General features: G+C 55.8%; 1 protein-coding gene across 1 annotated transcript; it reads left to right on the top strand.

The window, feature by feature from the left end:
* Positions 1-4,509: 4,509 nt before the first annotated feature.
* Positions 4,510-22,958, top strand: RGMA (repulsive guidance molecule BMP co-receptor a). The gene is made up of 3 exons (XM_035554854.2): positions 4,510-4,846; positions 16,832-17,343; positions 19,779-22,958. The coding sequence occupies exons 1-3, from the start codon at positions 4,765-4,767 to the stop codon at positions 20,487-20,489; spliced, it is 1,305 nt and encodes a 434-aa protein (XP_035410747.1). The 5' UTR covers positions 4,510-4,764; the 3' UTR covers positions 20,490-22,958.
* The last annotated feature ends 527 nt before the right edge of the window (positions 22,959-23,485 follow it).

Here is a 23,485-nt window from a genome sequence, read left to right as displayed (position 1 = left end):
CCCATTTTTTTGTTAGAGAGGAGCCCAGACGTGCAGGAGATACACTAGAGAGATAGCGCTGGATATATTTACCCCAAAGTGGAGGCCAGGCCAGCAAGAGAACTACATCCGCAGGAGGTGAAGGCCAGGCAGCACCCCAAACACTGCCGAACACGGGAGGGCTGCTCCGTGGAGGAGTCCCACCCCACCAGGCTTTTGCAATGAGAAGAAACGAAGGAACGCCACCAGCCAAAAAAAAAATGGACGTGATGACCTCGATCACACTGAAAATATCCCCGCATCTTCCACTTTCTGTCGGGGTGAGACGAGAAGCTTTCCTCCAGCCCATCTTCCCCTCGCCTTGTGCAGCCTGGTGACTTTGAGGTGACTTCGTGGCGCTTGGCGGAGCGAACCCAAAGCAGGATAAGCCCCGGCGACTTCAATTAGGGCCGCTGTTAATTAGTCACTCTCAGCAGATGCGAAGTTGCGAGTCAACAGCGCGCTGTTTCTCCTTTATTTATTGGTGCTGCAAAGCCACATTTAATTCCACCTTCGACCCGCCGGCCTCTCTTTGCATAGGCAGATCGGCGAGTCTAATGTTCACAGAGGCAGCTGCGGGCCAGTGGATTATCTCAGCCGGGCAACTCTTTTCTGCACTTTGCCACGCAGGAGCCGGGCAACCTGCAAAGCCCAGCCCATGCCACCTCCTTCGCCTGCCCCGTGAAGTCCCGGGGTGCTGGGGCAGGGTTTTGGTGAGACCTCGGGGGGACACCGGGCTCCTGGCTGCTGCAGGCGTCACAGAGCAGGGGCAGGTTGGGAGGGCACTGGGTTTTGACACTTGGTTGGCAGCTTCGAGGTGCCCAGCTCAGGGAGAGCGTCTGTTCTTGTCATCAGCCAGGAAAACTATAAAATAATAAAAGAAATTGGAAAAATTAGTAAAGGGAAGGTCTTTAAAATGAGCTGCAGCATTGCCCAGCATCACAAACACAAAAGACGTGGAAAGATGAAGGGTGGGTTTTTCATTATTCTTGTTCTGAGGTTTTTTTCTCTAATAAGGGAATCTTTCAGAACACAGGTGTTTGCTTTTACTTCCACGAGCATTTTGGAATCGGTTCTCAAACCTCCCCAGACAATCATTTGGGGGTTTCCACTACAAACTTCCCTTCCTCCTTTAGGGAGTGATTAGCTTTTTGCTGCTTAACCCAAGCACGTATCAACACCGAACGTTTCAGGATAAGCCTCCTGCCCTGCTGATCACAGCTCACCCCAGCCAGGACACGAACAGCACCCGCTGGACACCTTGTCCCGGGGCAGACAAGGCAAAGGCACACATGCTGCAGCTGTGCAGGGATCACTGCATGAAGGGAAGTTCACCGGAGAGTCAGGAGCAGACTAGGAGTCCTCTAACTACTAGTTACACTCCTCAGAAATACCCATATTTACTATTTTAGCCATATAATTACAGGTGTTGAATAATTCCATTAGGAAGGCAGCAAGGGGAGGCATCGCCTATAAACCTTAGGGTTCAAATTAGGCACATTCCTTCAGCCCCGCTGAAGCCCACAAACACGCACGGTGTGGCATGGGGCAGAGTGCCCTGGGAAAGGGTCAGAAAAGCCAAGTTCAGACCAGCGGTGCCGGCTGGGCATCCCTTGGGATCTGTGATCTCCCTGCAAATAGCAGGCAGGATGCTACAGGCTCACACTGGCCATGATTCCTCCGTGCGTGGCACCTGGATGCTCAGAAGCTCGCACCCCTCCGTAACGAGGTTAAACGTGGGAACCGAGGTGTGGATGCTCACGGATGTGCCTTTGCCCCTGAGCCGAGCCTCAGAGGTGTTTGCATTTTAGCGGCGGGTGGTTGCCCACATGCTGTTTGCAAGGAGCACCGAGCCTCAACATTGAGCCCCGTCCAGGCTCCACGAAGGAAAGAAGCAAGGGAAAACGGGATCAGCGCTCCCCAATTCTCCAATTCCAAGCTGAGACAGCCCCGTCAGGCAAGGCGGAGATCCGAATTTCGCCCAGCCTGCATTTCAGTGGGCGATTTTCAGCCCGGGTCTTTGGTTCAGCTATCAGAAAGGTGAAGGTTGTTTGAAAAACGTGGAACGGGGAGCGGGAGCTGTAAAAGCGCACCTTATTTGGGGCCTTTTCCTGCTCTGCAGTTACGGCTTGGACGCATCTGTTGTTTTCTCCAGTGAAATCCGCTGCTTTGATCAGTGCCAAAAACAGCAAACCCATTTGCAATGCATGATGCAGCTGAGCAAAATCAAGGAGCAATTGCTTTACGAACTGGAGCCAGGGGCACCGGCGCACGGCTGTGCAGCAGCACACTTTTCCCTAAGCCAAAGGCAGAAGCTCCAACAAGGATCTTATTTTAAAAATAACACCTCAAACTGGATCCCAGTCCATCATTTCAATGCCTCGGCTTGCCACAAGACAGCAATACCAAAGGGGGGGCCGTAGGTCAAACAACCCAACCAGCCTCGCGGCAGCTATTTAGCAGCTGGATTTGAAAAGTTGGCCATTCAGCCGGCTTGCGCCTTAAAAACAAATAGATCACGCTGTATGTCATCGGCCTGGGTAAGAGCAGGAGGGGTATTTTCACAGATCGAACCAAAAGCAAGGCTTGCATTGCGGGAGGGCAGGGCGAGAGCAAGGGGAAGGGATTTGGGGTCTAAAGCCCCTTCCCCTTGCTTCCTCGCGGGCCCCCTCCAGCTCCAGCTGCCCACACATCCCCTCGGCAGGCATTTCTTCTTGGGTGGTAGCAGCAGCTGGCAGGGCTTGGACATATTTGCCCCTGTTTGACATCCCCCACAAAGAGGTGCTTGGGGTAGGCGTTCCTCCCACACTGCCTCTGCTACAGGTCTGGATGCGGCCTGCCAGCTTTCATCTCCTGCCCGGCTCTGGCAGCGGTCCCGCACACAGAGCTCCCCCTGACTCCGGTGGACATCACCCGAGCGCAGCTGTAGGAGGATCAGGACCAAGATGGCTCTCCCGTCAAGCAGGCAAGGCCCCAGGAGTTTTGGATCCCATCTGGGTCCCAGATGGAAAAGCTTCAGCAGTTTTAATTCCGGACAAAGCCCCAGCGAAGCACCTCCTTCATCTGCAGCACTGGGGCTAGACACATGGCGATGCTCCTTGGGCACCGACCTCCGTCTCCTCTTCCTCAGCTCCCTTTGCAGGGATACTTCTTGTGGCTGAATCACGGGGAGGAAAGAACAAACTCCTCTTGGAGCTGTGAAGCTGCTGTCACGCCACGAAGCGTCCTTGAGGCAGAGGAGAAGGGGATTTCCAAGGACAGCTGGAAGCAAGTCAAGGAGCACCCCTGGCCTCTGACACCCGCGGGAGGAAGGCCTGTTGTCAGAGGGGTGGCGGAGAGCAGCCGGCATCCTTTCCTCTTTGTATAACACCCCCGAGAGAAAGGAGATAAAACATGGAGATGGCGAGGGGGCACTCCATCAAAGGAGGGCTAATGATCTAAAACAAGGAAGTTAAAGCGCATTAATTAAAGCGTATTACACCCGTGGGCACTCTCGTTCAGAAGTGAAGTTGTCTTAGCTCGCTGCGGCTAAAGCATCCTTCAAGGGGAATTTTAAGCAGACCCAAGTGGGCTGCTCGGGGGGTGCTTCCCTCCTGCCTTCGCCTTTTGCTGGGTGGATCAGAGCCCAGGGATGGCTGCAGGTCCGACCTGCTCGCCTCGTCCCGCTGCGGCATCGCAGGGGGTGGAAGAGGGCAGGATTTTGCAGCCCGGCAGGCAAACACCCCTGTGTTCCCAGCTGCCGCTCCATCCATGTGGCTGGGGAGCAAGGAGGGGGCTCCTGGCACTGCCACCTGCCCCCCACTGCCACGGCGAGACCCCCGGGACCACCGTACGGGTGCAGCCGGCGGGATTTGTCCCCCCAACAGCAAAAGGGCGGGCTGCACACCCAGGGCACAGCTCTGCGTGACCCTCTGCATCGGCCAGCGGCAGGCTGGCGGCTGGACGGGGGGATCCCACCAGCCGTCCTCCCGCAGGGCTCCCAGATTTGCTGTTTCTGACCCATCTGGGGTTTTAAATCAGCTGGAAGGGTCGCGAAACGCTCGCACCCACCGTGCAGGGCGGCACGGAGGGGCTGCGTGTGCCAGGGGCGAGGACACGGCCTCACCTTCCCCACCCCAGCCTCGCACCAGCCCCCTGCCCTCTCCCTGCCTCAGTTTCCCTCCCCGCCCCACGCCGCAGAGCCAACGGCCACTTAAGGGGAAAAAAAAAAAAAAAAAAAAAAGTACTCCCACGGGCACTGGGGGGGTGGGGGGGGTTCTCCCCAAAACGGCTCTCCCCGGGGTGGGGGGGGGAGGGTCTCCCGGGCCTCCTCCCCTCCCGGCCTCCCTCCCCGCGCTGCCTCCCATGGCCGCGGCGCGGAGCCCGCCCCTTCCCCGCGGCCGGCGGCGCGCATTGGCAGGCGGCGGGGCTGCTGGAGGCTCGGGGAGGGGACGGCAGGAGGAGGAGGAGGAGGAGGAGGAGGAGGAGGAGGAGGAGGAGGAAAAGGCTGGGGAATCTCGCAGTGCAGAGGCCGCCGGAGCTGGGGCCGCCCGTCCCTGCATCGCTCCGCGGAGCCATGTGGGGCTTTTGATTTTTTTTTTTTTTTCTTCCCCGTTCCTTTCTTTCGGCTGATTTATTTCCTCCCCCCCCCTTTTTTTTTTCTTTTCCTCTCTTCCCTTCTTTTTTTTTTTTTTTTTTCTTTTTCTCTTTTTTTTTTTAAACTCTTCTTCCAGGGAGAGGATAGTGGTTAAAGCTCGAGCTGGATGGATGGGTATGGGGAGAGGGGCAGGATCCACAGCCCTGGGACTTTTCCAAATCCTCCCTGTCTTTCTCTGCATCTTCCCTTCAGGTAAGGAACAGCCTCGTTTTCAAGATTATTTCCCCGTATTTCTCGCAGCCCTCGGACCTCCGGCTCAGTTCCCCTGCCCGTGGGCCTCTTTTCTCCCTCCCTCTCTTTGCAGCAGTTTGCCACATGTTGAAAATAAGCCGGGAGAGAGGGGGGGGGGGCTCGGATTTTGGTGCTCCCCCTGCCTCCTCCCCAAGCCTTGGCGGAGGCTGCTGCTCCCTGCCCTCACCTTCTTTGTCTCCCCGCTGCCTCCTCTCACGGGAAAGGAGACGGTCGGAAAAAGAAAAAATAAAATTTAAAAAAAAAAAAAAAAGGAAAGAGAAAAAGAGAAACAGGAAGAAAAAGGAAAAAAGAAAAAGGGGAAAAAAAGGAAAAAGGGAAAAAAAAAAAAAAAGAAAGAAAGAAAAAGGGGGAAAAAAAGCCCCAGCCGAGGGGCTGGAGGTGACAGCAGCCGCCAGGCAGGTTCCGCCGTGCCCATCCCGGGGGGGCGATGAAATTTGGGGGTTGGGGGGGGCAGATGAACGCCCCCGGTGCCAGATCTGTGCCCGTGCGCGCACCGCCGGGGGCTCGGAGCGGAGCCCCCCCGCTTTGCGCTCTGAAAGGGGCAAAGCAGAGAGGGGTTGGGGAGGAAAAGGGGGGCGCTGCTTCGGGGGTCTGGGGCAGGATCGGGCCCGGAGGAGGGGGGGGCACAGCCCGGAGACCCCCCCCGTGGGGCCGCGCTGCGCACCTGGGGCCGGGCGGCGAAGGATGCGCGGGGGGCGCGCAGCGCGGTGTGGCCCCCCCCAGGCTCCTTCCCCGGCCTCTCTTGGGTTTTGCAGGCTTCGCACCGTGTTTTGGCTGGGAAAAAAATATAATTAAAAATCCCCCCTCCCTTGCCCTGGCCGAGGGGGGTGCAAGCAAATGGCTGGGGGGCACCCAAGGGCACCCCCCCCCAGCCCGCGCCTTGCGTCTCTCGCTCGGCCCCCGGCCCGCATCCCCCGGTTGTTTGCATTGTGTCAGAAAAGGAGAGAATTTCAGAATTACAGCTGAAAACGCCATCTGTTTCCAATGAATCCCCCATAGTTTTTCACAATGTTTTTGGCAGATCTCTGCCTGCAAATTCCTTCAAGCCCTGAGTGCTTGTTTTTGTTGGGGGAGGGGAAGCCGAGTCCACAGAGGCGGATTTGTTCCTTCCCAAACTCTCCAGTTTCTTTACCTCCTTTTTTTTTTTTTTTCCTTTTTTTTTTTTTTTTTCATCTGCAAAGAAGGGGGGAAAAAAGACCCGAGCGAAAGCAGGAGGGAGAAAGAAAAACCCTGGCGCTTCACCCTCCCGGTTTGTTTATCTTCTCGTTTTAGCCAAACTTTCCCTTTTTACATTTTTAACTCGCCCCTGCCTTTCTTTTGCATAACCGTAGGTGCAGCAGTCTTGCACACACATGCAGCAAATAAATAAAGAGCTGCTCTACGCCCTTCCTCCCCCTTCTCCCTCGTAGCCCAGATGCAGGAAAGCAAACCCGGCCCGTGCTGTGCTTAGCGCGGAGCTGCTCCCGGCCCCGACCCTGCTGAAACCCCAGTTTTTGGGGGAAAAAACCCTCTTAGTGCACCCATAATGCCCTTTCCCGAGCGGTTGGGGCTGGGAGATTTACGGTGCAAGAAAGAACTTGATAGGCGATCTGGCTGCCTGCTTTGTTTGATTCTCCCTTCAGCAGTCAAATAAGGTGCAAAGAACTGGCAAAACGGGGCGATCCGGAGCCGGCGGGAGCGGGGCGCAGACGGAGCCGGGGCTGCCCGTGCGCGCTGCTGGGGGGCTCGCTGCCAGTTTTGGGGCTGGGAAGATAGGGAAAGGGGGATGCTTCCCTGAAGCTTCCTTCACCCCTTTTTTTTTTTTTTTTTTTTGCCCCAATGTGGGAGTTTGCAGGGTTTCAGCAGCACCCCAAAGAGGCGGCGTGGCCCCAGTGAAGCTTTGTGGCCCCTCCAACCCCAAGCTGACGGGGGCTGCTTGAGGCAGCCCACGCGGGGCCCGGCGTGTCGGATCAGTGCCTCGCCGAGTCCTGCCCTATTTATTTATTTGCTTAACCCCCCCCCCACGCGCACAGCCCGGGCCGTATTCCCGCTTGTGCTGCTTTCACACCAACAGCTTGGCCCCGGTCTTGGCGCCGAGCACCCTTGGGTGCTGCACCCCTGGGGTCGGGGCGAGCGGTGGGCACCTGGGGGTGTCCCAGGGTGGTTGGCTACCCACTGCCAGTGCCTCTCAGCTGGGGCTGCACCAAGTTTTCTTGCAAATCCTTTTGTACCCTTTTGAAATAGCCCTTCTGAAAACCCGGCTTCAGGCTTTGCTCTCCCCCTCGTCCTCTGGCTCGCTTCAGCTTTCCCGGGTTGTGGCTCTCCTCGGCTGATTTGCCTGCAATACGCCGCTGCCACCAGAAAACCTGGGATTTTCTGCCCTTGGTCCATCCAGGCCAGGTGGCCGATTCCCAGTAAGGACCCGGCCCTACTGGAGGTGTGCAGGATGGGTTATAAACGCCTTTTGTCTCGGCGGCAGGGAGGGATGGGATCGCAGCGTTAAGCCGAAATCGAGGAGGGGGGCTCGGAGGCGGCTGAGAGCAGCTCCCCTCCAACGGGGCCAGGAGGATGGCGCCTGTGTGGGACGTTGTCAGGGCAGGGAAAGGAGGGAGGGATTCAAACGTAAACCTGGAAATATTTTGGCTTCCCTGTTTTGCTGCTCGCTGCTCTCGTACTTGGAACAGGGAGTCCTCTGCGACTGCCAGCCAGGCTCGGCGTGGGGCTGAGTGGAGGCGCTGGGCTTTTAACACGGATGGGGTGGACGCCTTGCTTTTTGTCCCCAGAAATCGCTTTCCTGAGATCCCAGGCCCTTGCTTGCTGGGAACGGGGAGATATCAGGCGTGACTTCGGGTTTACAGTGGCAGCAGCCAAGGTTTCTCCTTCTTTGCGGCCTAAGCAGCTGCGCCGAGATGAGTGTGCGCGTGAAAGCGCTTGCAGAGCTGTGCAGCCCTAAAAACTTCCTGACCCCGGGCTTCGCTGGGGCTCTGCACCAACCTGCTGTCCCCAGAGAGCCTGGCCACAGTGACAACGAGCTCTGTGGGCTCCCCTCGGGCTCAGCTCATGAACCACCCAAGGCTGTGGTAGGGCTGTGGGCCCCCCCCAGCTCCCTGGGGGTGAGCAAAAAATAAATAAATCCAAAATGAGGGTGTTTGGCCCGGTTGGATGGGTGTGGTGGGGTGCTGCTGGGTTTGGTTTGCTTTGCCCATCACAGCAGGTGCCAAATGTGGAATGAGGGGCAGCAATGGGGAGTGTGGGAACCCAGGACCCAAAGAGCAATTGGGGTCCCGGGTGGTTTGAAGGAGGCTCGGTGGCCTCAGGGTGGATGCAAACCCAGAGGGACATGGGGAAGGATGGAGGATGCTCGGAGATGCAGCTGTGATGGGGCAGGTGAAGGGGAGCCCCATCCTTTTCCTGGCTGTCCTGGCAAATCCTGTCCCCATGCTGCGGGTCAGGAGGGAGCTGTTGGGGGCACGGCCCTGCGTGGCACCAGGAGCACGCTTCCAAGGGGAGAGCCCCTAAATGCCTTTAAAAAGCTTTGCAACCAGCACTTGGCAACTGCTCGGATTAAAAGAGCTCCCATCACCACCAAGACATCTATTCCCTCGTCCGTGAGCTCTCGAAATAACAGGGCGTTCGATTGCAGCCTGGAGATTGCTTTGCACTCAAGTGCAGCCGGGCTGAGTAAATCACTGCTTCACCAGCTGAAATTCCTGCAGCAAGGGGGAGAATTGAATTATGTCCAACTGCAAAACCAGATGCCATCCCCTTGATGAAGTCATAGGGCTCTCGCTGCGGAGAACAAGCTGGCTCCTACACACACGCACCCTCTCAGGCACAGACTGAGCAGCTCTGTGCAATGTCCCGGCCGTGGTGCGCAGGGCCCGGAGCTGCTGGAGGCGCGAGGACAGCGAGTCCTTCGGGGTGCTCCGCCAGCGGGGCGTTGAGGCCCCCTTTCCACTTCTTGAGCACCGAGGAGAGCTTGGATGTTGAGTTCCCAGCAAGCAGAGCTAGCCCTGAATATAAGGGGGATTTTGTGGGTCAGGCAGAGAGCAAGCTTTGCTCGAGCCCAAAGTATTTTCTGCTCCCTGGGTTTTGTCTCCTTCCCGGACACCTGTTGACTTTGGTCCCCAAAGCTCTAACAGCGACCTGTGGCAGTTTGGTTTCCTGACAAGCTACCTTTTTTCTTGCTGTGTGATGCTCCAGCCAGCCCCTTCTGAGATGAAAAGGACGTGTGGCAGGGACAGATCCTGGTGCTGGGCTTTGCAGCCCACGGGGATGCGAGAGCACATCTCCGGCCTCCCAGGGATGGAGGGTGAGACTGGGCAGCGGGGAGCAGCAGGACGGGAAGGGATTAGGCCGAAAGTTATTCCAAGTTACTTTTTCTCATAAAAGATCCACATGGGCAGCTCGGTCCCTTTGCATCCCAAGCATAGCCACAGCGTTTGTTTGGGTGCCCACCTGGGTTTTGGGTAGACTTGCGGGGCCGTCACAGCTGCCGTGCCACCCCACGCCCTGCGCGCAAATCAACGCCTCCGACGGAGATGCCGCAATTTTTTTGGCAGGCGTTTAATTGTATAAATTTGCCTCATCCAGATTTATGTGCTCCGGGCTTTTCTCCATCTCCTCATTTTGTGTCTCATTTACCTCTGCGTTTGAAGGGTTGAAATTTCACAAGAGCACGGCGGGGATGATTATTCCTAGAGGGAATCCACACCTGTAAGCATAAAGCGCTTCCCTGCCAGCCCTGCCGTGGCCCGGGCGAGGAGGAGGAGGGCAAGGGACCCGCTGCCACACCTGGGGGGCCCGCGGGCGCTGGTGGGTGGCAGCTGTGCCTTCAAACGCTTCTCAAAGGCACCCCGGGAAAACGGCTTCGGCGCAAGGTGCTGGAAACCCAAACCAGCCCCGGCTGTGGGGCCGCCAGCCCCGTGGGAGCCATGCTGGAGGGCTGCCCCACCGCGGGGCTGGTGGCCGGTGGAGGTGGCCACTGCGCCTTGTGCAGTGTCTGGGTACCGATGTCCCTTTTCTGGAAGGATGGGGACAGGTGGCGGTGGAGGAGGAAGCTGAGGGTGATGCTTCGTGCAGGGGATGAGAAAAACACCTCGCTCCCCACTGGGCTCGTGTTGAGTGAATCCCTGCACGGCCTCAGTGTCCTCACCTGTAAAATGGAGCACTGCCGAGGAGGTTTACACGCTCCCAGGAATGGTTGGTGTTGGGAGAGCAGCTGGGTCCTCCCAGGGAAGGCCCAGGTGGGCAGTCCTGGCACAACTGAGCCCCACTTCCCATCCCGTGGTGAGCCGTGGTGTTCATTGGCATCCTTCTGCAGACGAAGACTCAAAGAAGGTCGCTTCCCTACCTCCTCTTCCTCCATCCGCCAGCTCTCAGTCTGCATCCGTGGAGCAAAACCTCCCAAGCCACCACCACGACACCAGGCTGTGCTTCTTCAACAGCTGTGCCAGGGGCACTGCTGAAGCCTGAATCCCACCGTGAAGCTGAAGAGTAAAATGAGCCAACACACAACTCTGTTGCTGCAAATGCTTGTTCTTCCTTCCAGTCCATCGTGCCTCCTGAACTCCTCAAGATTTGCCGATACCTCTCAGGACAGCGCCTTCAGGTGCCCACGGCCCCGGCTGTGAACTCCAAGACTCATGGCTGCTGCCCCCTCCAGTGGTGCCAGCGGTCCCATTTCCCTGCGAGGGGATGCTGGGGTGGGCCTGGAGGAGCAATGCTGGCCGGGCATCACCAGCATGGCCAGCAGGCTGGGGGGAGATGTATTTGTCCCTAAGCACGCCGTGTCTGCAGTAAGAAGACTCTGGGAGCCAAAAGAGCTGACTAAGTGACAGGAGCGTCACGGGCTCCTTCGTCAGCATCCACCACTTCGTGCCGTGGCCAGCGAAGGCACTGACTCTGCAGTTTTCCTGCCCGTGTTTGCCCTGTGTCTGCGATGCCAGGAGAGGAGAGATGGGGGGCCATGAACTCGGCACCAAGGACACGAGGGAGGTGCTGCAGTGACAGAGACCAGGAAACTCTTCCTGCGTCCTCCTTTCGACATTACCTGGCGAGGCCTTTCCCCAGCATCTTCTTGAGCAAGACAAGGACTGGACTGAAAAAGAGACACTTCAGATGCACCCAGAGGAGCTCCGAGCACGCCCTTCACCTGCCCCTAGCACATCCTCAGCCTCTGCCAGCGGGCAGCGGGCGCGCAGAGCACAAGCCCTGGCGTGGAAGGTGCCCGCGCCGAGCCAACCTCCCCATGCCCAACGCCCTGCCAAGCGGCAGCTCCAGCCCTTGGAGAGAGGCAGGTTTCTTTTTCTCCTGCAGCTCCCTCCTCCTGGTCCTCCTCCCCCGCTCCAGTGCAGCTGAAACCTGAGCTGATCCCTTTGCACATGGGTAATTTATTGGTCTATTGGGCTTTTCTTGATGGCAAATTGCATTGTCTTTCTTCCTGGATTGAGGCTTTGGAGCAGTTTGCTGCATTCCTGCAGCTCTTTTCTCAGGGCTGATCTTTCACACCCCCTCTGAGCACAGTCAAATCAGTTTTATTGGGCCTCTTTGTTATGCAAACGAGGCAATAATAACCAGGCTATTATTCGGCAAGATTGGGTCTGATTAGCAGTTCAAAGGAGGTCGCTGGAAGAGCCCGGCACGGCCAGCGAGGCTGGGGACGGGTCGTGGGGCTGGATGCGAGGGTGATGCCACTCATCCCCTTGGGTCTTACTTCAGGCTCCCGAAATCTTGCAGGAAGAGGTCCCCTCAGCAGCGTTTTGAGGAGCAATGTGGTTTTTTAACTCTTTTTCCCATCATTCTTTTGCGAGCGGTGGCCGGCCAGGAGCTGGAGCTGGTAGAAGTCGCCGGTATTTAACACCTCCGAGAATCATGCCTTTCCTATTGAGGTGTCAGCATAAATATGTTTATTTAGATTACTTAAATAAATATGTGTTTAGGAGCCTAAGTCTACGTGCTCAGATGTGAGGCCAAAGGTAATTACGTTTTACTGTGTTCTCCGAAAAAAACCTTTTACTGCATATGTGAGGCTTGCACATCTACACCTCAATCCACGGATTTGGAAAAACGCAGGATGATGTATTTGCATCACATGTGGGTGATGAAATACTTTCCAGCCCGTTAGTAACCAGGAGGATATTAAACAACATCTCTTAGCAGTGAACACTTTAAAATTAACAGGTCTGGTTAACATGCACCCAAGAGTCTTAAAAGGATTGGCTTTTGCTTACTGAAACTAATTTCCAGTAATTCTCATTGCTAGAGAAATTACAGGGGAAGAGACGAATTGTTGGTTTTGTGCTGGTTTTCTGAACGAGCATGATTTGGGTAAATGAAATCCCAGTAACCTGACACCAGCCGAAGGGAAAATAGGGGGCACTGATAATTATAAGGCTGTTAAAGTTTGGCTGTTAAAGTTGGATGCGGGCGCGTAGTCGGTCTGAACGCTTAATTTAATAGCGTGCAATCTAGCGGAGATGTGCTGTAGGGGAGCACAGCGTGGCTCTGACCGGCACCTCCAGACGTGGCCGCGTGCTGGGGCTGCCTGAAGGCTGGTTTCTTGGAGCAGGGAAGCGAGCTTTATGCGATGCGGAGAGAGAAAACTGCGATTTTTGTGTGCCCAGGCAGGGGCGAGTGCACGTCCCACGTCCGCAGTGCCCGTCGGGGCGGTGAATTTTGCAGAGAAACCTCCTGCCGTGGGGAAGGGAGGCAGCAGGCTGATTGTAGGGCTGGGCAAACACCTTCCAGTGGGAACTTAAAAGTGCAAACCGTTTAGCTTATCTGGAGGATTGACAAGTGACTTGATTGCAGTGTGTAAATATCTTTGCGGGAAACACGCTGGATACTAACGGACTTTTTACTGCTTTGGAGAAAATTGCTGGTTCTTTTTATGTCCTTACAATGAAGTCAGATAAAATCCACTTAGGACCAAGACCTGCGTTTTGTAGAGGTGATAAACTCCTGAAACAGGGGCAGCTTTTCAGCCTGCGGTCACCTCGGGCTGCAGAAGTCCTCGGGGAGGTGCACTTGAACAAACACAGGCACCGGGCTACGTGCAGGCCGACTGTCGTGGGCCGGGCGATTCAATGCTTTTTTTCTAACTCTAAACCTTCCCAAACTTCCAGCCTCCAGGTACTGAAGGAAATGTTGTCCCTTGTTTGAGTGGCACTGAGTCCCCGCCTGGGGAGGCGGCTGGGCTACCAGGGGTTGAAGCCACGCGGCGGAGGCACTGCTCGGTCCCTGGGACAAAGGTCCCTTTGCCACAGACCGGGGTGGCAGTGTCACCCAGCCACGAGAGCGTCACGCAGGTCCTGCAGAGCCTCGCTGGGTTCCTGGTTGAGAGGGGTTCGTTTCCGTGCTAAGTCATCTGTGGTTGAAAAACAGATCCATTGTGAGTAGATGGAAAATAGATTACGTGAAATTGAATAAACATCGCTCCTTGGCCCGGGTACAAATGAGCCTGCGCGGCTGTGCCAAAGCTGCTGCCAGGGGACAAGGCACGGCGGGGAGCGGTGAGCAGGGCGCGTTTGCTTTCCTCTGTGGTGGCTTTTTGCTGCGTCTCCAGCACGGTGGCGTTGGTGGCAGCCACGTGGCTTAACCCGGGGCTGAGTCACGCAGGTGCCTGCGGGCCCGAGGTGCCGCACAATCGCCACATCGAGCAGGCAGGCGCAGGAAGATCGAGGCCGTGCCAGCCGGTGATGCCAGCCGGTGACGGGAGCAAAGCCATGCTGAGCCCTGCCTGCAAACCCCCGGCCACCCGCCCCCCAGTCCCCATTCCCACCCCACCCCGGCGAGACGAGGGAGCGATGCCCCTTGTGCAGCCCCCCAAGGCTTTGCCAAACCACCGGGGCGATGGGAGAAGCGTCCATGGGAAAGCACAGGCGTGCACGGCCCCGCTCGCACACCGCCCCTGCGCGCTGCCGCCAAGGCACCTGGCTTGGAAATCTGGCCTTATATGGGGCCATGAGCGAAACAGCAAAAAGGGGACCGGTGCCAAAACCGGAGCGATAACATCTTAAAGAAAAACGCTCCCCCTTCAGGCCCAGGGAGGAAAGAGGGAGGCTTCCCTGCCCTCCTGTTTTTTTTTTGTTTTGTTTTGTTTTTTTAAATCAGGACCTTATAAAGTCAGGAGCGACCCTTGGTGGTGTGGCAGCGTGGGATGCTTGGCGTGGGGATGTGTTTGGCGCTGGGTATCAGAGGCAGTTTTGCAGCAGGGGCTGCCCAAGGGCTCACTGCCTGCTACAGCCCCAGCTTCCTCCGTGGTGGTTTTGCAAAGACACGTAGCTTGATGTCCCACCAGGAGGTCATCATCACTTGGAGACAGGAGGAAAACCTCCCTCCCCTGCAGCTCAGCCAGCCTGCTCTGTGCGTAGGCTGCCGCAGGTCACGGCTGCATCTCTCAATCCAAGTAAATGAAGCGTGCCCTTAAAGAGCAACAGGCTGTGGCTTTATTCCCGCTACAAATCCCATCAGAAGGGCTGGAGCATCCCGCAGGCTGGGCTGGCTCCGGGCTGCCCTGCACAGCGTGTCCTGGTGCTTTGCTGAGAGTAGGGGCTGGTGGTCCTGCCCGTCCAGGGACGCGTCCTCCTGCTCCTCTTGGGGCCGTGCTGCTGCCACGTCTGTCTGCAGGGGAGGGGCGTTGGGTTTTGTGGAGCCTCAGGGCACCCCCAAGCATTGCATTAGGTGTAACTGCTGGGAGAGCAAGGCTCCTTGGCCACAGGTAGATGGGGCAGCCGGCAGTAGTGGCACGAGTCGTGCTTCTCCATGCTCCTTTAGCTTGTACCTTCCACCTGGAGGGTCCTGGAGGATCTGCAAAGCCGTGCTGCGAGTCTCTCAGCGGAGATGCGATTTCCTTATTTCACACCCCAGTAAACCCACATCCATCCTGCTTGCACTCCCCATGCCAGCAAACTGACTTGTTGCCATCACTCCAATGGCTTCACCAAAACTGTGGCATGCGTGAGATCACCTGCATTAATGCTGCCGTTCCTCAGAGAGCTGCCTTGAATACCCTCCTTTCCTTCTCCTGCTGCATTTAGGCACTGTGCTAGCTATAGCAGCCACGTGCGGATGTATATCCTTTGGAACCAAGGTGCTTAGCACTGAGGATCCAGGCTTTTGTGTCTGTGGGTAACAAGCCGTTCCCAACCATCTCTCATCCAGGAAAAACACCGAGCGATGCACTGCACTGCAAGTCAGCTGGCAGTGATGGCCCACTGATAAGCAAAGTGTCCTTGGTGGAAATCCAAACGCTCAGGGCTCAGAAAGGAGGGACATGAAATTATAAATTCTTCTAAATCCGGCCCATAAATGCAGAAGGCTTAGCAGAAATGCCGACCCCTGTCTGAGGTCAAAGGCTTGTTATCAGGTCACCTCCGGCTGATGGCAAGTGAAAGCAGGACGCAAAGGTTTAAATTCTTGCAGGTTTAAATTGGACTCTGCCAAGATGAAACAGCTCCTGGGTTCTCAGAGCTGTTGCTAGCATTTGCGTTTATTAAGCACGTATTTTGAAACTGTGAGGAACCTGTCACCATTTCCTATTTGCACTTCACTCTTCATGGAAGGAGAGAGGAGACAGGCTTCCTTAAAGCTGGACTGCTGAGCATTTTACAGCCTTGGTCTGCCCTCCTGATTTTCCAGCACCAACTATGTTTAGGTTTCCAGCACTGCGATGTTTGAGACTAAAACACTGTTTTCCCTGCAACAATGCTGGGTTCTGTAACTTTCTCTTTAAAGAAATCTGAAATTATTTTGGCACAGATACATTGCCAGCCTCCTTCTAAACAAATGCCGAGACAGGAATATACGTGTATGCCTGCACAAGGCACCGCAAAAGCATCTGGAAATGGTGGGGCTTTTTCTCTTGTTGCTCCGCTGCCTTTTGTGCCTGATCCCATCCAGTCTCCAAGCCTTCTGAAGGGGTTGGTTAAGAGGAGAGGAAGGAAAACACCATGAATTTTAAGTGGTGTGAGCCCGGGTTCACCCAGCAGGGCTCCAAATTGGCACAGGCAGAGAGCAGTGTCTGTGCGACGTTCAATGGAGGCCATGTGCTTCTGCACAGCTGCTTTCAACTCTACTCCAGGGAAGCCACACAGCCCTGGGGAATAGGCACTGGGGAGGGAAAAAGGCAAAAAAATAAAAATTCAGGATCCAAATTTCCTTTGCTTTCCTCTGGCTTGCCAGCAAGTACTGAGCCCAGCAGAGCTCTGCTGCCTTCGGCTTCTCCATCTGGAGAAAGGCAGGCAGGCGAGCGGGGAGGCTGGCACCCTGCACCCTGCTGTGCCGGTTTTTCTCCTCTGCGTCAGCCTCTTGTTCTCTCCCCACGGGCCATGGCAGGGAACGAGCCTCCCGCCTCGTCCCTGGGCTCCCCGAGCACCCACGGGGTGCAGCGCGCGGTGTCGTGTGGGATACTCCAGGAGAGGGGCTCCCAGGGGTCTCCCCGAGCTCCCGGAGGAGAAATAGGAAGGCACACAGATATTTGCCACGGTGGAAATAAAGCTAAGCACACAGTAATTCACAGTTTTCAATGTCAAGCCCTAAAAAGGCATAAAAAAATGCCATTGCATCTCCCACCACATTAATAACCCCATTCCATATCCCACCACATTAATGACCTGGCCTTATCTCATTAATGAATACATCCCTTTCTTCCCCACCCTGGTCTTCCCCCGAGGAGCATTCATCTAAAGGCTGGTTGCTCTTTCCCTTCTTGCCTTAAATTGGGGCAGATCCTGTTGGTTTCCTTGGCTTTGAGAGCCTCGCGTAAGAGCCGGGTCATGTGAGAGGGTCACATCTGGTGAGCGAGGTCGCATCATGCGGTGCGGCCAACGTCAGGAGGTCGGGCTGCGGGAGGGGGACACCAGCTTTTTGGTGGGGATAGAGTTGGTAACTCAAGCATTGACCACTTCGTGTTTTCCTCCCGCCCTGCTTCCCCCTTCCCCGCAGTGACGTCTCCATGCAAGATCCTCAAGTGCAACTCTGAGTTCTGGGCGGCCACGTCGGGCTCCCACCACCTGGGCGCAGAGGAGGCCCCCGAGTTCTGCACGGCGCTGCGCGCCTACGCGCACTGCACCCGCCGCACCGCCCGCACCTGCAGGGGCGACCTGGCCTACCACTCGGCCGTGCATGGCATAGACGATCTCATGGTGCAGCACAACTGCTCCAAGGATGGCCCCACGTCCCAACCCCGCCTCCGGACATTGCCCCCCGGGGACAGCCAGGAGCGCTCCGACAGCCCCGAAATCTGCCACTACGAGAAGAGCTTTCACAAGCACTCGGCCACCCCCAACTATACTCACTGCGGGCTCTTCGGGGACCCCCACCTCAGGACTTTCACGGACACCTTCCAGACCTGCAAGGTGCAAGGGGCCTGGCCGCTCATAGACAATAACTACCTGAACGTCCAGGTCACCAACACGCCGGTGCTGCCTGGCTCCTCGGCCACCGCCACCAGCAAGGTGAGCCTTGGGCACAGCCTTGTGAGCAGGGGTGGGGGTGCTTTTGCATGCCCCTTCTTTCCACCGTCAGTCTCTTCCACCATCTGCACATCTCCCTGAGGAGGATGAGAGTGGATGGAAGCCCCTCTGAACATGAGCATTTGGCTATAAAATCTGTCCCCACTTGTATTTAAATGCCCACGGTTTCTTCCTGGGCATGCCCAGCCCCATCATGGTTATCAGGCTCAGATGCTGCAGTTCAGAAGGCAATCATGGCCAAAAGAGGGGGGTAGCAAATTAAGAGGGCTCCCACCTGGGCAACTCCAGGTGCACAGACAGACCAGGAATGATGGCAGCACTTACGGAGGACATCTGAGATCCAAGCAGGGAGCTGAGCTCCTCCAGCTGCCTTCCCGCTGCCCAGGCTTGTAATTGTCTCTCTGGTTTGCAGCCAGATCGTGGCATTTTGCGGGGTACAGTCTGCTCTGGCAGTGCTGTGACAGCCTGAGTAAACATCCCAGAGGAACAGAGTGAATACTGAGAAAACCCAAGGGCAAACACGCTGTTGTGACACAGCAGGACTTGTGTGACACAGCCTCGGGGTCAAGAGAGACCTGCAGCTGACATGCTGTCACGTTGCCCTGTGGTGCATGTGCTCTAAAGCTGAAGCCACTTCTTGTGCCAAACTATGGGAGGCTCAGGAGGAGGCGTCTTGCTCTTGGAAGGTGTCCTGTCCCACAGTGCCTGGGAGACCTGCCGGTCCCTGAGCTAGGAGAGAGCTGAGTAGCATGAGCATGACAGGCCATGCAGTTCCCAGGGCCACCGCTTCTCGGCTCTGGCCGTGACCATTTCAGCCTGAGCTGGAGCTGACATTTTGCTTTTGACATATCCCTAATAAACTTCCTTAGATATACCTGATGCTCTAAACTCCTTACCTACCAAAGTGCATTCAAAACCTGCCAATGCCTTGCAAATAAGTCTGACTTGAGGGAGGCGGTCCCTTAAGGACACAGGGACCTACGATTCCTAGGCTGGAACCCAAGATCGCCACTTTAATTGAGCCCTTTTTCTGCCTCACAGGCTTGTGGTCAGGAGAGGTTAGTCATGAGATCTGCAGCACGAGCTATGGGAAGCGTTACTGGGTCGCTGCTAGAGGACCATGTGCTGCTGGAAAGGACAGGAGCCTCTTGGTCCAAGGGGCTCTTTGTGTTTCTGCTTGAGAGTCTCTGACCTTACCCTTATTCCTTCAGGCAGATACAGGGCCGAAACTGGAGAAGGTCTCTGGGAGGAGTAGTGCAACCTGAAGGCCAGGGCAAGGTGGTGCCTCAGGACATGGCTGAGGAGGGGACAGCAGGGCTGCCGTGGGGCTGGGAGTGTCTGTGTGCTCAGTGGAGGAGTGCTGGGAGAGAGAGACATTGCCAGGCCTCTGGGTTCCTGTTGGGAGCAGTTCTGGAGCCACCACCGTGCTCAGCCCAGGCCTTGGGGTGCCTCCATTTTCCCCTTTGTACCCTGTCCTTGGCCTGTCTGCCACGTGGCTGCAGGAGCTGCCTCTCCTCCGGCCCTGCCCCGTTCCCCACACAGCAGCTGGGTCTCAGTCTGCTCCTTCATGGGGGGTGTCCCCCTTCCCACTCCTCCCTCATGGAAAGAGGTGCAAACTCTGCTTTTCCTCCTCCGTGTCAGGCCTTCCCCCCGACACCAGGTTGGCAAGGGAGGAGGAAGGGCTGTGAGGTGGTTTCTTCAGCAAGGGACCCAGGTTTGAACCGGTTGATGGTGGGGAGGATGTTGGGCTCAGTCTGCACCTGCATCGCTTCCAGGAGAGCCTGCCCACTTGAACATCCTGAATGCACGTGGGTCTGCGTGGTTGAGATGGAGCACAACATGGCCCGGGGGGCAGAGGAGAAGACCCTGTTGGTTCACAAACAGCCAGGGAGGGGAGGAGGCTGGGCCTGTGGGATGTAAATACCATGGGAGCCAGAGAAGCTCCACCACCTACAGGAGTCAGGGCTCGTCCCCCTCTGCTGGCTGCCAGGCCCTGGAGGCAAGACGGCGCTGCGTGCACCAGCATGCCACCACAAGCCTGCGACTAGCGATAATCCAACCAGCCCCAGCTGCATGGGAGCTGCTGTGTTGGGCCTGCTGATAACAGCACAGATCCAGGTGGGACATCACGTCCAGCCTCTGGGTCTTGCCTCCACGCATGGTGTCCTCAGCTTTGAAGCAGGATGACCATGTCTAAGTGCCTAAGAGCTGGGGCAGCCAGCAGTATGGGTGTATAAAATTTGGAGCAGCTTCTTAGGAAGAAGTGTTTACCCATGAGCTAGGCCATGCTCCTAGCTGGGTTGAGCAGACAGCTCTTCCACCGCCCACATTGATCCTGCTGTTGTCTGTATGCTTTTGAGTGGTCAGCACTGGTTGTAACCCTCTGCCTTTTTTTCCTCCTTTCCTCCCCCCGCCAGCTCACCATCATTTTCAAGAGCTTCCAGGAGTGCGTGGACCAGAAAGTGTACCAGGCGGAGATGGACGAGCTCCCCGCTGCCTTTGCTGATGGCTCTAAGAACGGTGGGGACAAGCACGGAGCCAACAGCCTGAAGATCACCGAGAAGGTGTCGGGGCAGCACATCGAGATCCAGGCAAAGTACATCGGCACCACCATCGTGGTGAGGCAGGTGGGCCGCTACCTCACCTTTGCCGTGCGCATGCCAGAGGAGGTGGTCAACGCCGTGGAGGACCGGGACAGTCAGGGCCTCTACCTGTGCCTCCGCGGTTGTCCGCTCAACCAACAGATTGACTTCCAGACCTTCCGCTCGGCTCAGGCCGCCGAGGGCCGCACTCGCAGGAAGGGGCCCAGCCTGCAGGCCCCCCCCGAGGCTTTCACGTACGAATCGGCCACAGCCAAGTGCAGGGAAAAGCTGCCCGTAGAGGACCTCTACTTCCAGTCCTGCGTCTTCGACCTCCTGACCACAGGGGACGTCAACTTCATGCTGGCTGCTTATTACGCCTTTGAGGACGTGAAGATGCTTCACTCCAACAAAGACAAATTGCACCTCTATGAAAGGACACGGGACCTAGCCCCGGGCAACGCGGCTCCCTCGGGGCTCCCCCGGGCCCCTCCTGCCCTCTGGGTTGCACTGCTGTGTTTGAGTCAGTGTTGGCTGGGTTTGTTATAGAGGTTTGCTCCCTCGCACTGTGGGGAAAGGGGAGCAGGAGGGGATGAGGGACAAGACAGCAGCGCCGGATGAGGAGAGGTTGGAAAGGGGATCCGGTGAGGAGCGAGAGGATCGTCCTCAGATCTCAGCCCCTCTCTCCAGCAGCTGGTCCTCCCCAGCTCTTGTTCTTGGAGGAACGTGATGCTCCCAGGACCAGTTGGGAGATTTTGCTGGACTGCACCTCGAGTGGTCCTTCCTCACCTCCCATCATCCTCATCCTCCTCCTCCCCGTAGTGTGGGTGCTGGGGGTCCCCCACCTTGCACAGCACCCCTATGGTCCCGAGAATGCTCGTGGTGACTGTGATGTTGGCATGTGTGAACGTGGCTTTGTGTTAGGGAGCCGTGAGCATGACGGGGCTGGGCTCCGTTTTTTGGGCTGTGCATATTCACACAGCCCCATCGCTGCAGGAGGCGATGCAAAGCAGCAGGTAGGGGCTGAAACAGTGGGGCTGGCCACAGAGAGGAACGAGGCACCTTCTGGGTGGAAGGAGGACATGTTCCTCAAGCTTCGGCTTGTGTTCTCTGTGGTTCAAAGGGCATCTCCAATTTTAGCCACTTCTTTCAGCTGATTCACTCCATAGTTCTATTTCTGGCTCCCTTGTCTCTGCCCAGACCCACTGAGGACTCTTGATTGCGACAGGAGAAACCTGGCCAGTATTCAAGTGATTTCTTAACTTCTGCCTGGCGACGGACGAGCTCCTTGCGCCACTTACTCCCCTAAAACTGGCAGTGGGGAGGCTGCTCAGTGGGAGACCCCCTCTGTACCCCCTCAAGCCCCACAACCCCTTGCCTGCCCACGGATCAGCCAGGTCCTGGAGCAGGACTGTCCCTCTCTGTTTGTTTGCTGCTAGGTCTCTGCTTTGCTCCTCATCCTGGGGCCGTGACTCGCAACCCCATTGCAGACCCGTTGCACCTTAAGCCCTTCTGGGCTTGACTCTGGAATGGGGCAATGTTAGAAATCCAGCCAGGAGATAGGATGCAGCAGAGGCCCCCCCCCCCCCCACCCCCCGACAACCCCCACATATCTGTTCCCTGCCTCAAAATCATTGATAATCTCCCTTCCCTACCATGTTGTGCTGCCCAACCTCTTCCTCTCCGTGTTCCTCTGTGGTTCACCTCATTGCTCACTGAACAAACAGCGAGACCACCTTTGGTCTGCATCTTGGAGACCTCTTTATGGATTTCCCCTCCTTTCCTCAGGGGGACTTTCCCAGAACTCAACCCCAAAACATGTGTCACCCTTGGGGGAACCTCCTGCTCAAGGGAGGTCTCTGGGCATGATAAGACAAGCTAGCACCAAAAGAGGTGGGAATAGGCTACATTTGGCAGTCTGAACTGGTGCCAAGAGGCAGCCTGGTGTAAATACTCAATGTGACTATTCATTGTGTCCTAACAGCTCTAGAGCTCCATTTGTAAAGCAGCAGAGAAATGCAAAATTGTGTCAATGGATGTAATTTATATTGTCTCTTTAATATATAGAGCCCTGGCATTGATCTCGTGTGACTGTACAGATGAAGAGATGTAATTGGTTTTTAAGTGTTTAAGGAAAGAAAAGAAACAAACATACAAACAAAACAAACAAAAAAAATATGTGTTTACTACTTTGCTCCTTGCTTTGTTTGCTGGTGCCCCAGGTATTCTGTTTAGGCAGATTTTAAAATAAGGATATCACAGTTTGGCAGCACTGAGGAGACCAACCACTGGACCGCGGCATGGGACAGCTTGGCTTCCCAATGCACTAATTGCTCAGCCAGGCTGATTTGGACTTCTTGTTTCCCATATTAAAGAAAGATCCAAATATTTGTCTGTAGAAAATCAAAGCCCAAGTTTTGAAAGCCAAAATTTCTCACTGGCTATGGGGAAACATTTGTTTCTTGCCATATTACCCCATAGATAACAGCGACTGTGCAAAGCATCCCCTCTGAAGACATGCTGCTTTGCAAAAGTGGTCTCAGCTGGCCAAGCCACAGCATGCCAACAAGGCCATCCTTCCCATAAGACCTTCCTTTCCTATAAAGCAATCACACTCTTACACATTTGCTGTGGCTCAGGAGTAATTTAAAGCCAAGGAAATTATATTTGATTACCATGTGGCTCAGTCCCACTGCCAGGTGAGTGCTCCAGTGGTGGTCAGCTGTCCTAGGGTGGTTGGGGTATCCCTATTTTAGAAGCAAACAGTGAAGCACTTTATTTTGGTTGTGTTTGACCCAGTTCTGGTTAAAGGTGAAGTGTGGCCAAGAAAGACCCGATACTTGGAAACAAAAGAAATACATAGGTAAAGGGAGGACATTATGAGAATGTCCCCCACCTCCTCCCTGCGTTCAGACCCACGGGAGTGTCACCACGTGTATATACTGTAAATTATTTATTGAGAGAAATGCAAGTAAAGTTTGAGGTTTTTTTGACAATAAATTAGTGGGTCTCGTTTTGTTCCCGGTGTGTTGTATGGTGCTGTTCACCACTCGCTGTTGCTATCCTATTTCTGCATTCCCTCTGAAGCAGCTTGCTTTAGTCCAAAGACACTTTGACAGCTCATCTCTGTCCAAAAATTCTCATAATTTTGCTCTGGGGTTTTATTTATTTACCGCCAAATGAGAAAAGGGGATGGTGTGGAACAACTATAGCTAATAAACCATCTGAGCTTGCCTCTCTGGGCAATGAAAGGAGCCAAGCCAAGCAGGGTGCCATGGCCCTGCCCCTCCCTCATGCAGCGCTCTTGGCGCCAGTCGGGTTTGTTAGTGCCCTCTGATGAGGGAAACCAAAACTGCACTTCTTTGGTTCATTTTCCTCCTTGAAAAACTGACCTGCTCCCTGCTCTAGCAGCAGGGGCCAGGAGGCTGCGAAAGCTGGGTGGGACATGGGCACGGGCTGAAGACACTCGCTATTTGGGTAAATTCACACAAAGACATCCAGCACCAGAGATCTGAGATAGAAACCCAACCTCGCCCTCTGTCAGA

Source organism: Cygnus atratus, chromosome 11 (genome assembly GCF_013377495.2).
Source record: "Cygnus atratus isolate AKBS03 ecotype Queensland, Australia chromosome 11, CAtr_DNAZoo_HiC_assembly, whole genome shotgun sequence".
NCBI lineage: Eukaryota > Metazoa > Chordata > Aves > Anseriformes > Anatidae > Cygnus > Cygnus atratus.
The sequence above is the reverse complement of the archived record's forward strand: the minus strand, read 5'-3'. Positions and strand labels throughout refer to the sequence as shown.

Coding starts and splice junctions, on each gene's coding strand:
- RGMA (XM_035554854.2), top strand. CDS start 4,765: ATGGGTATGGGGAGAGGGGCAGGATCCACAGCCCTGGGACTTTTCCAA. Junction 4,847..16,831: donor TCTCTGCATCTTCCCTTCAG/GTAAGGAACAGC, acceptor CCTTCCCCGCAG/TGACGTCTCCATGCAAGATC. Junction 17,344..19,778: donor CGGCCACCGCCACCAGCAAG/GTGAGCCTTGGG, acceptor TCCCCCCGCCAG/CTCACCATCATTTTCAAGAG.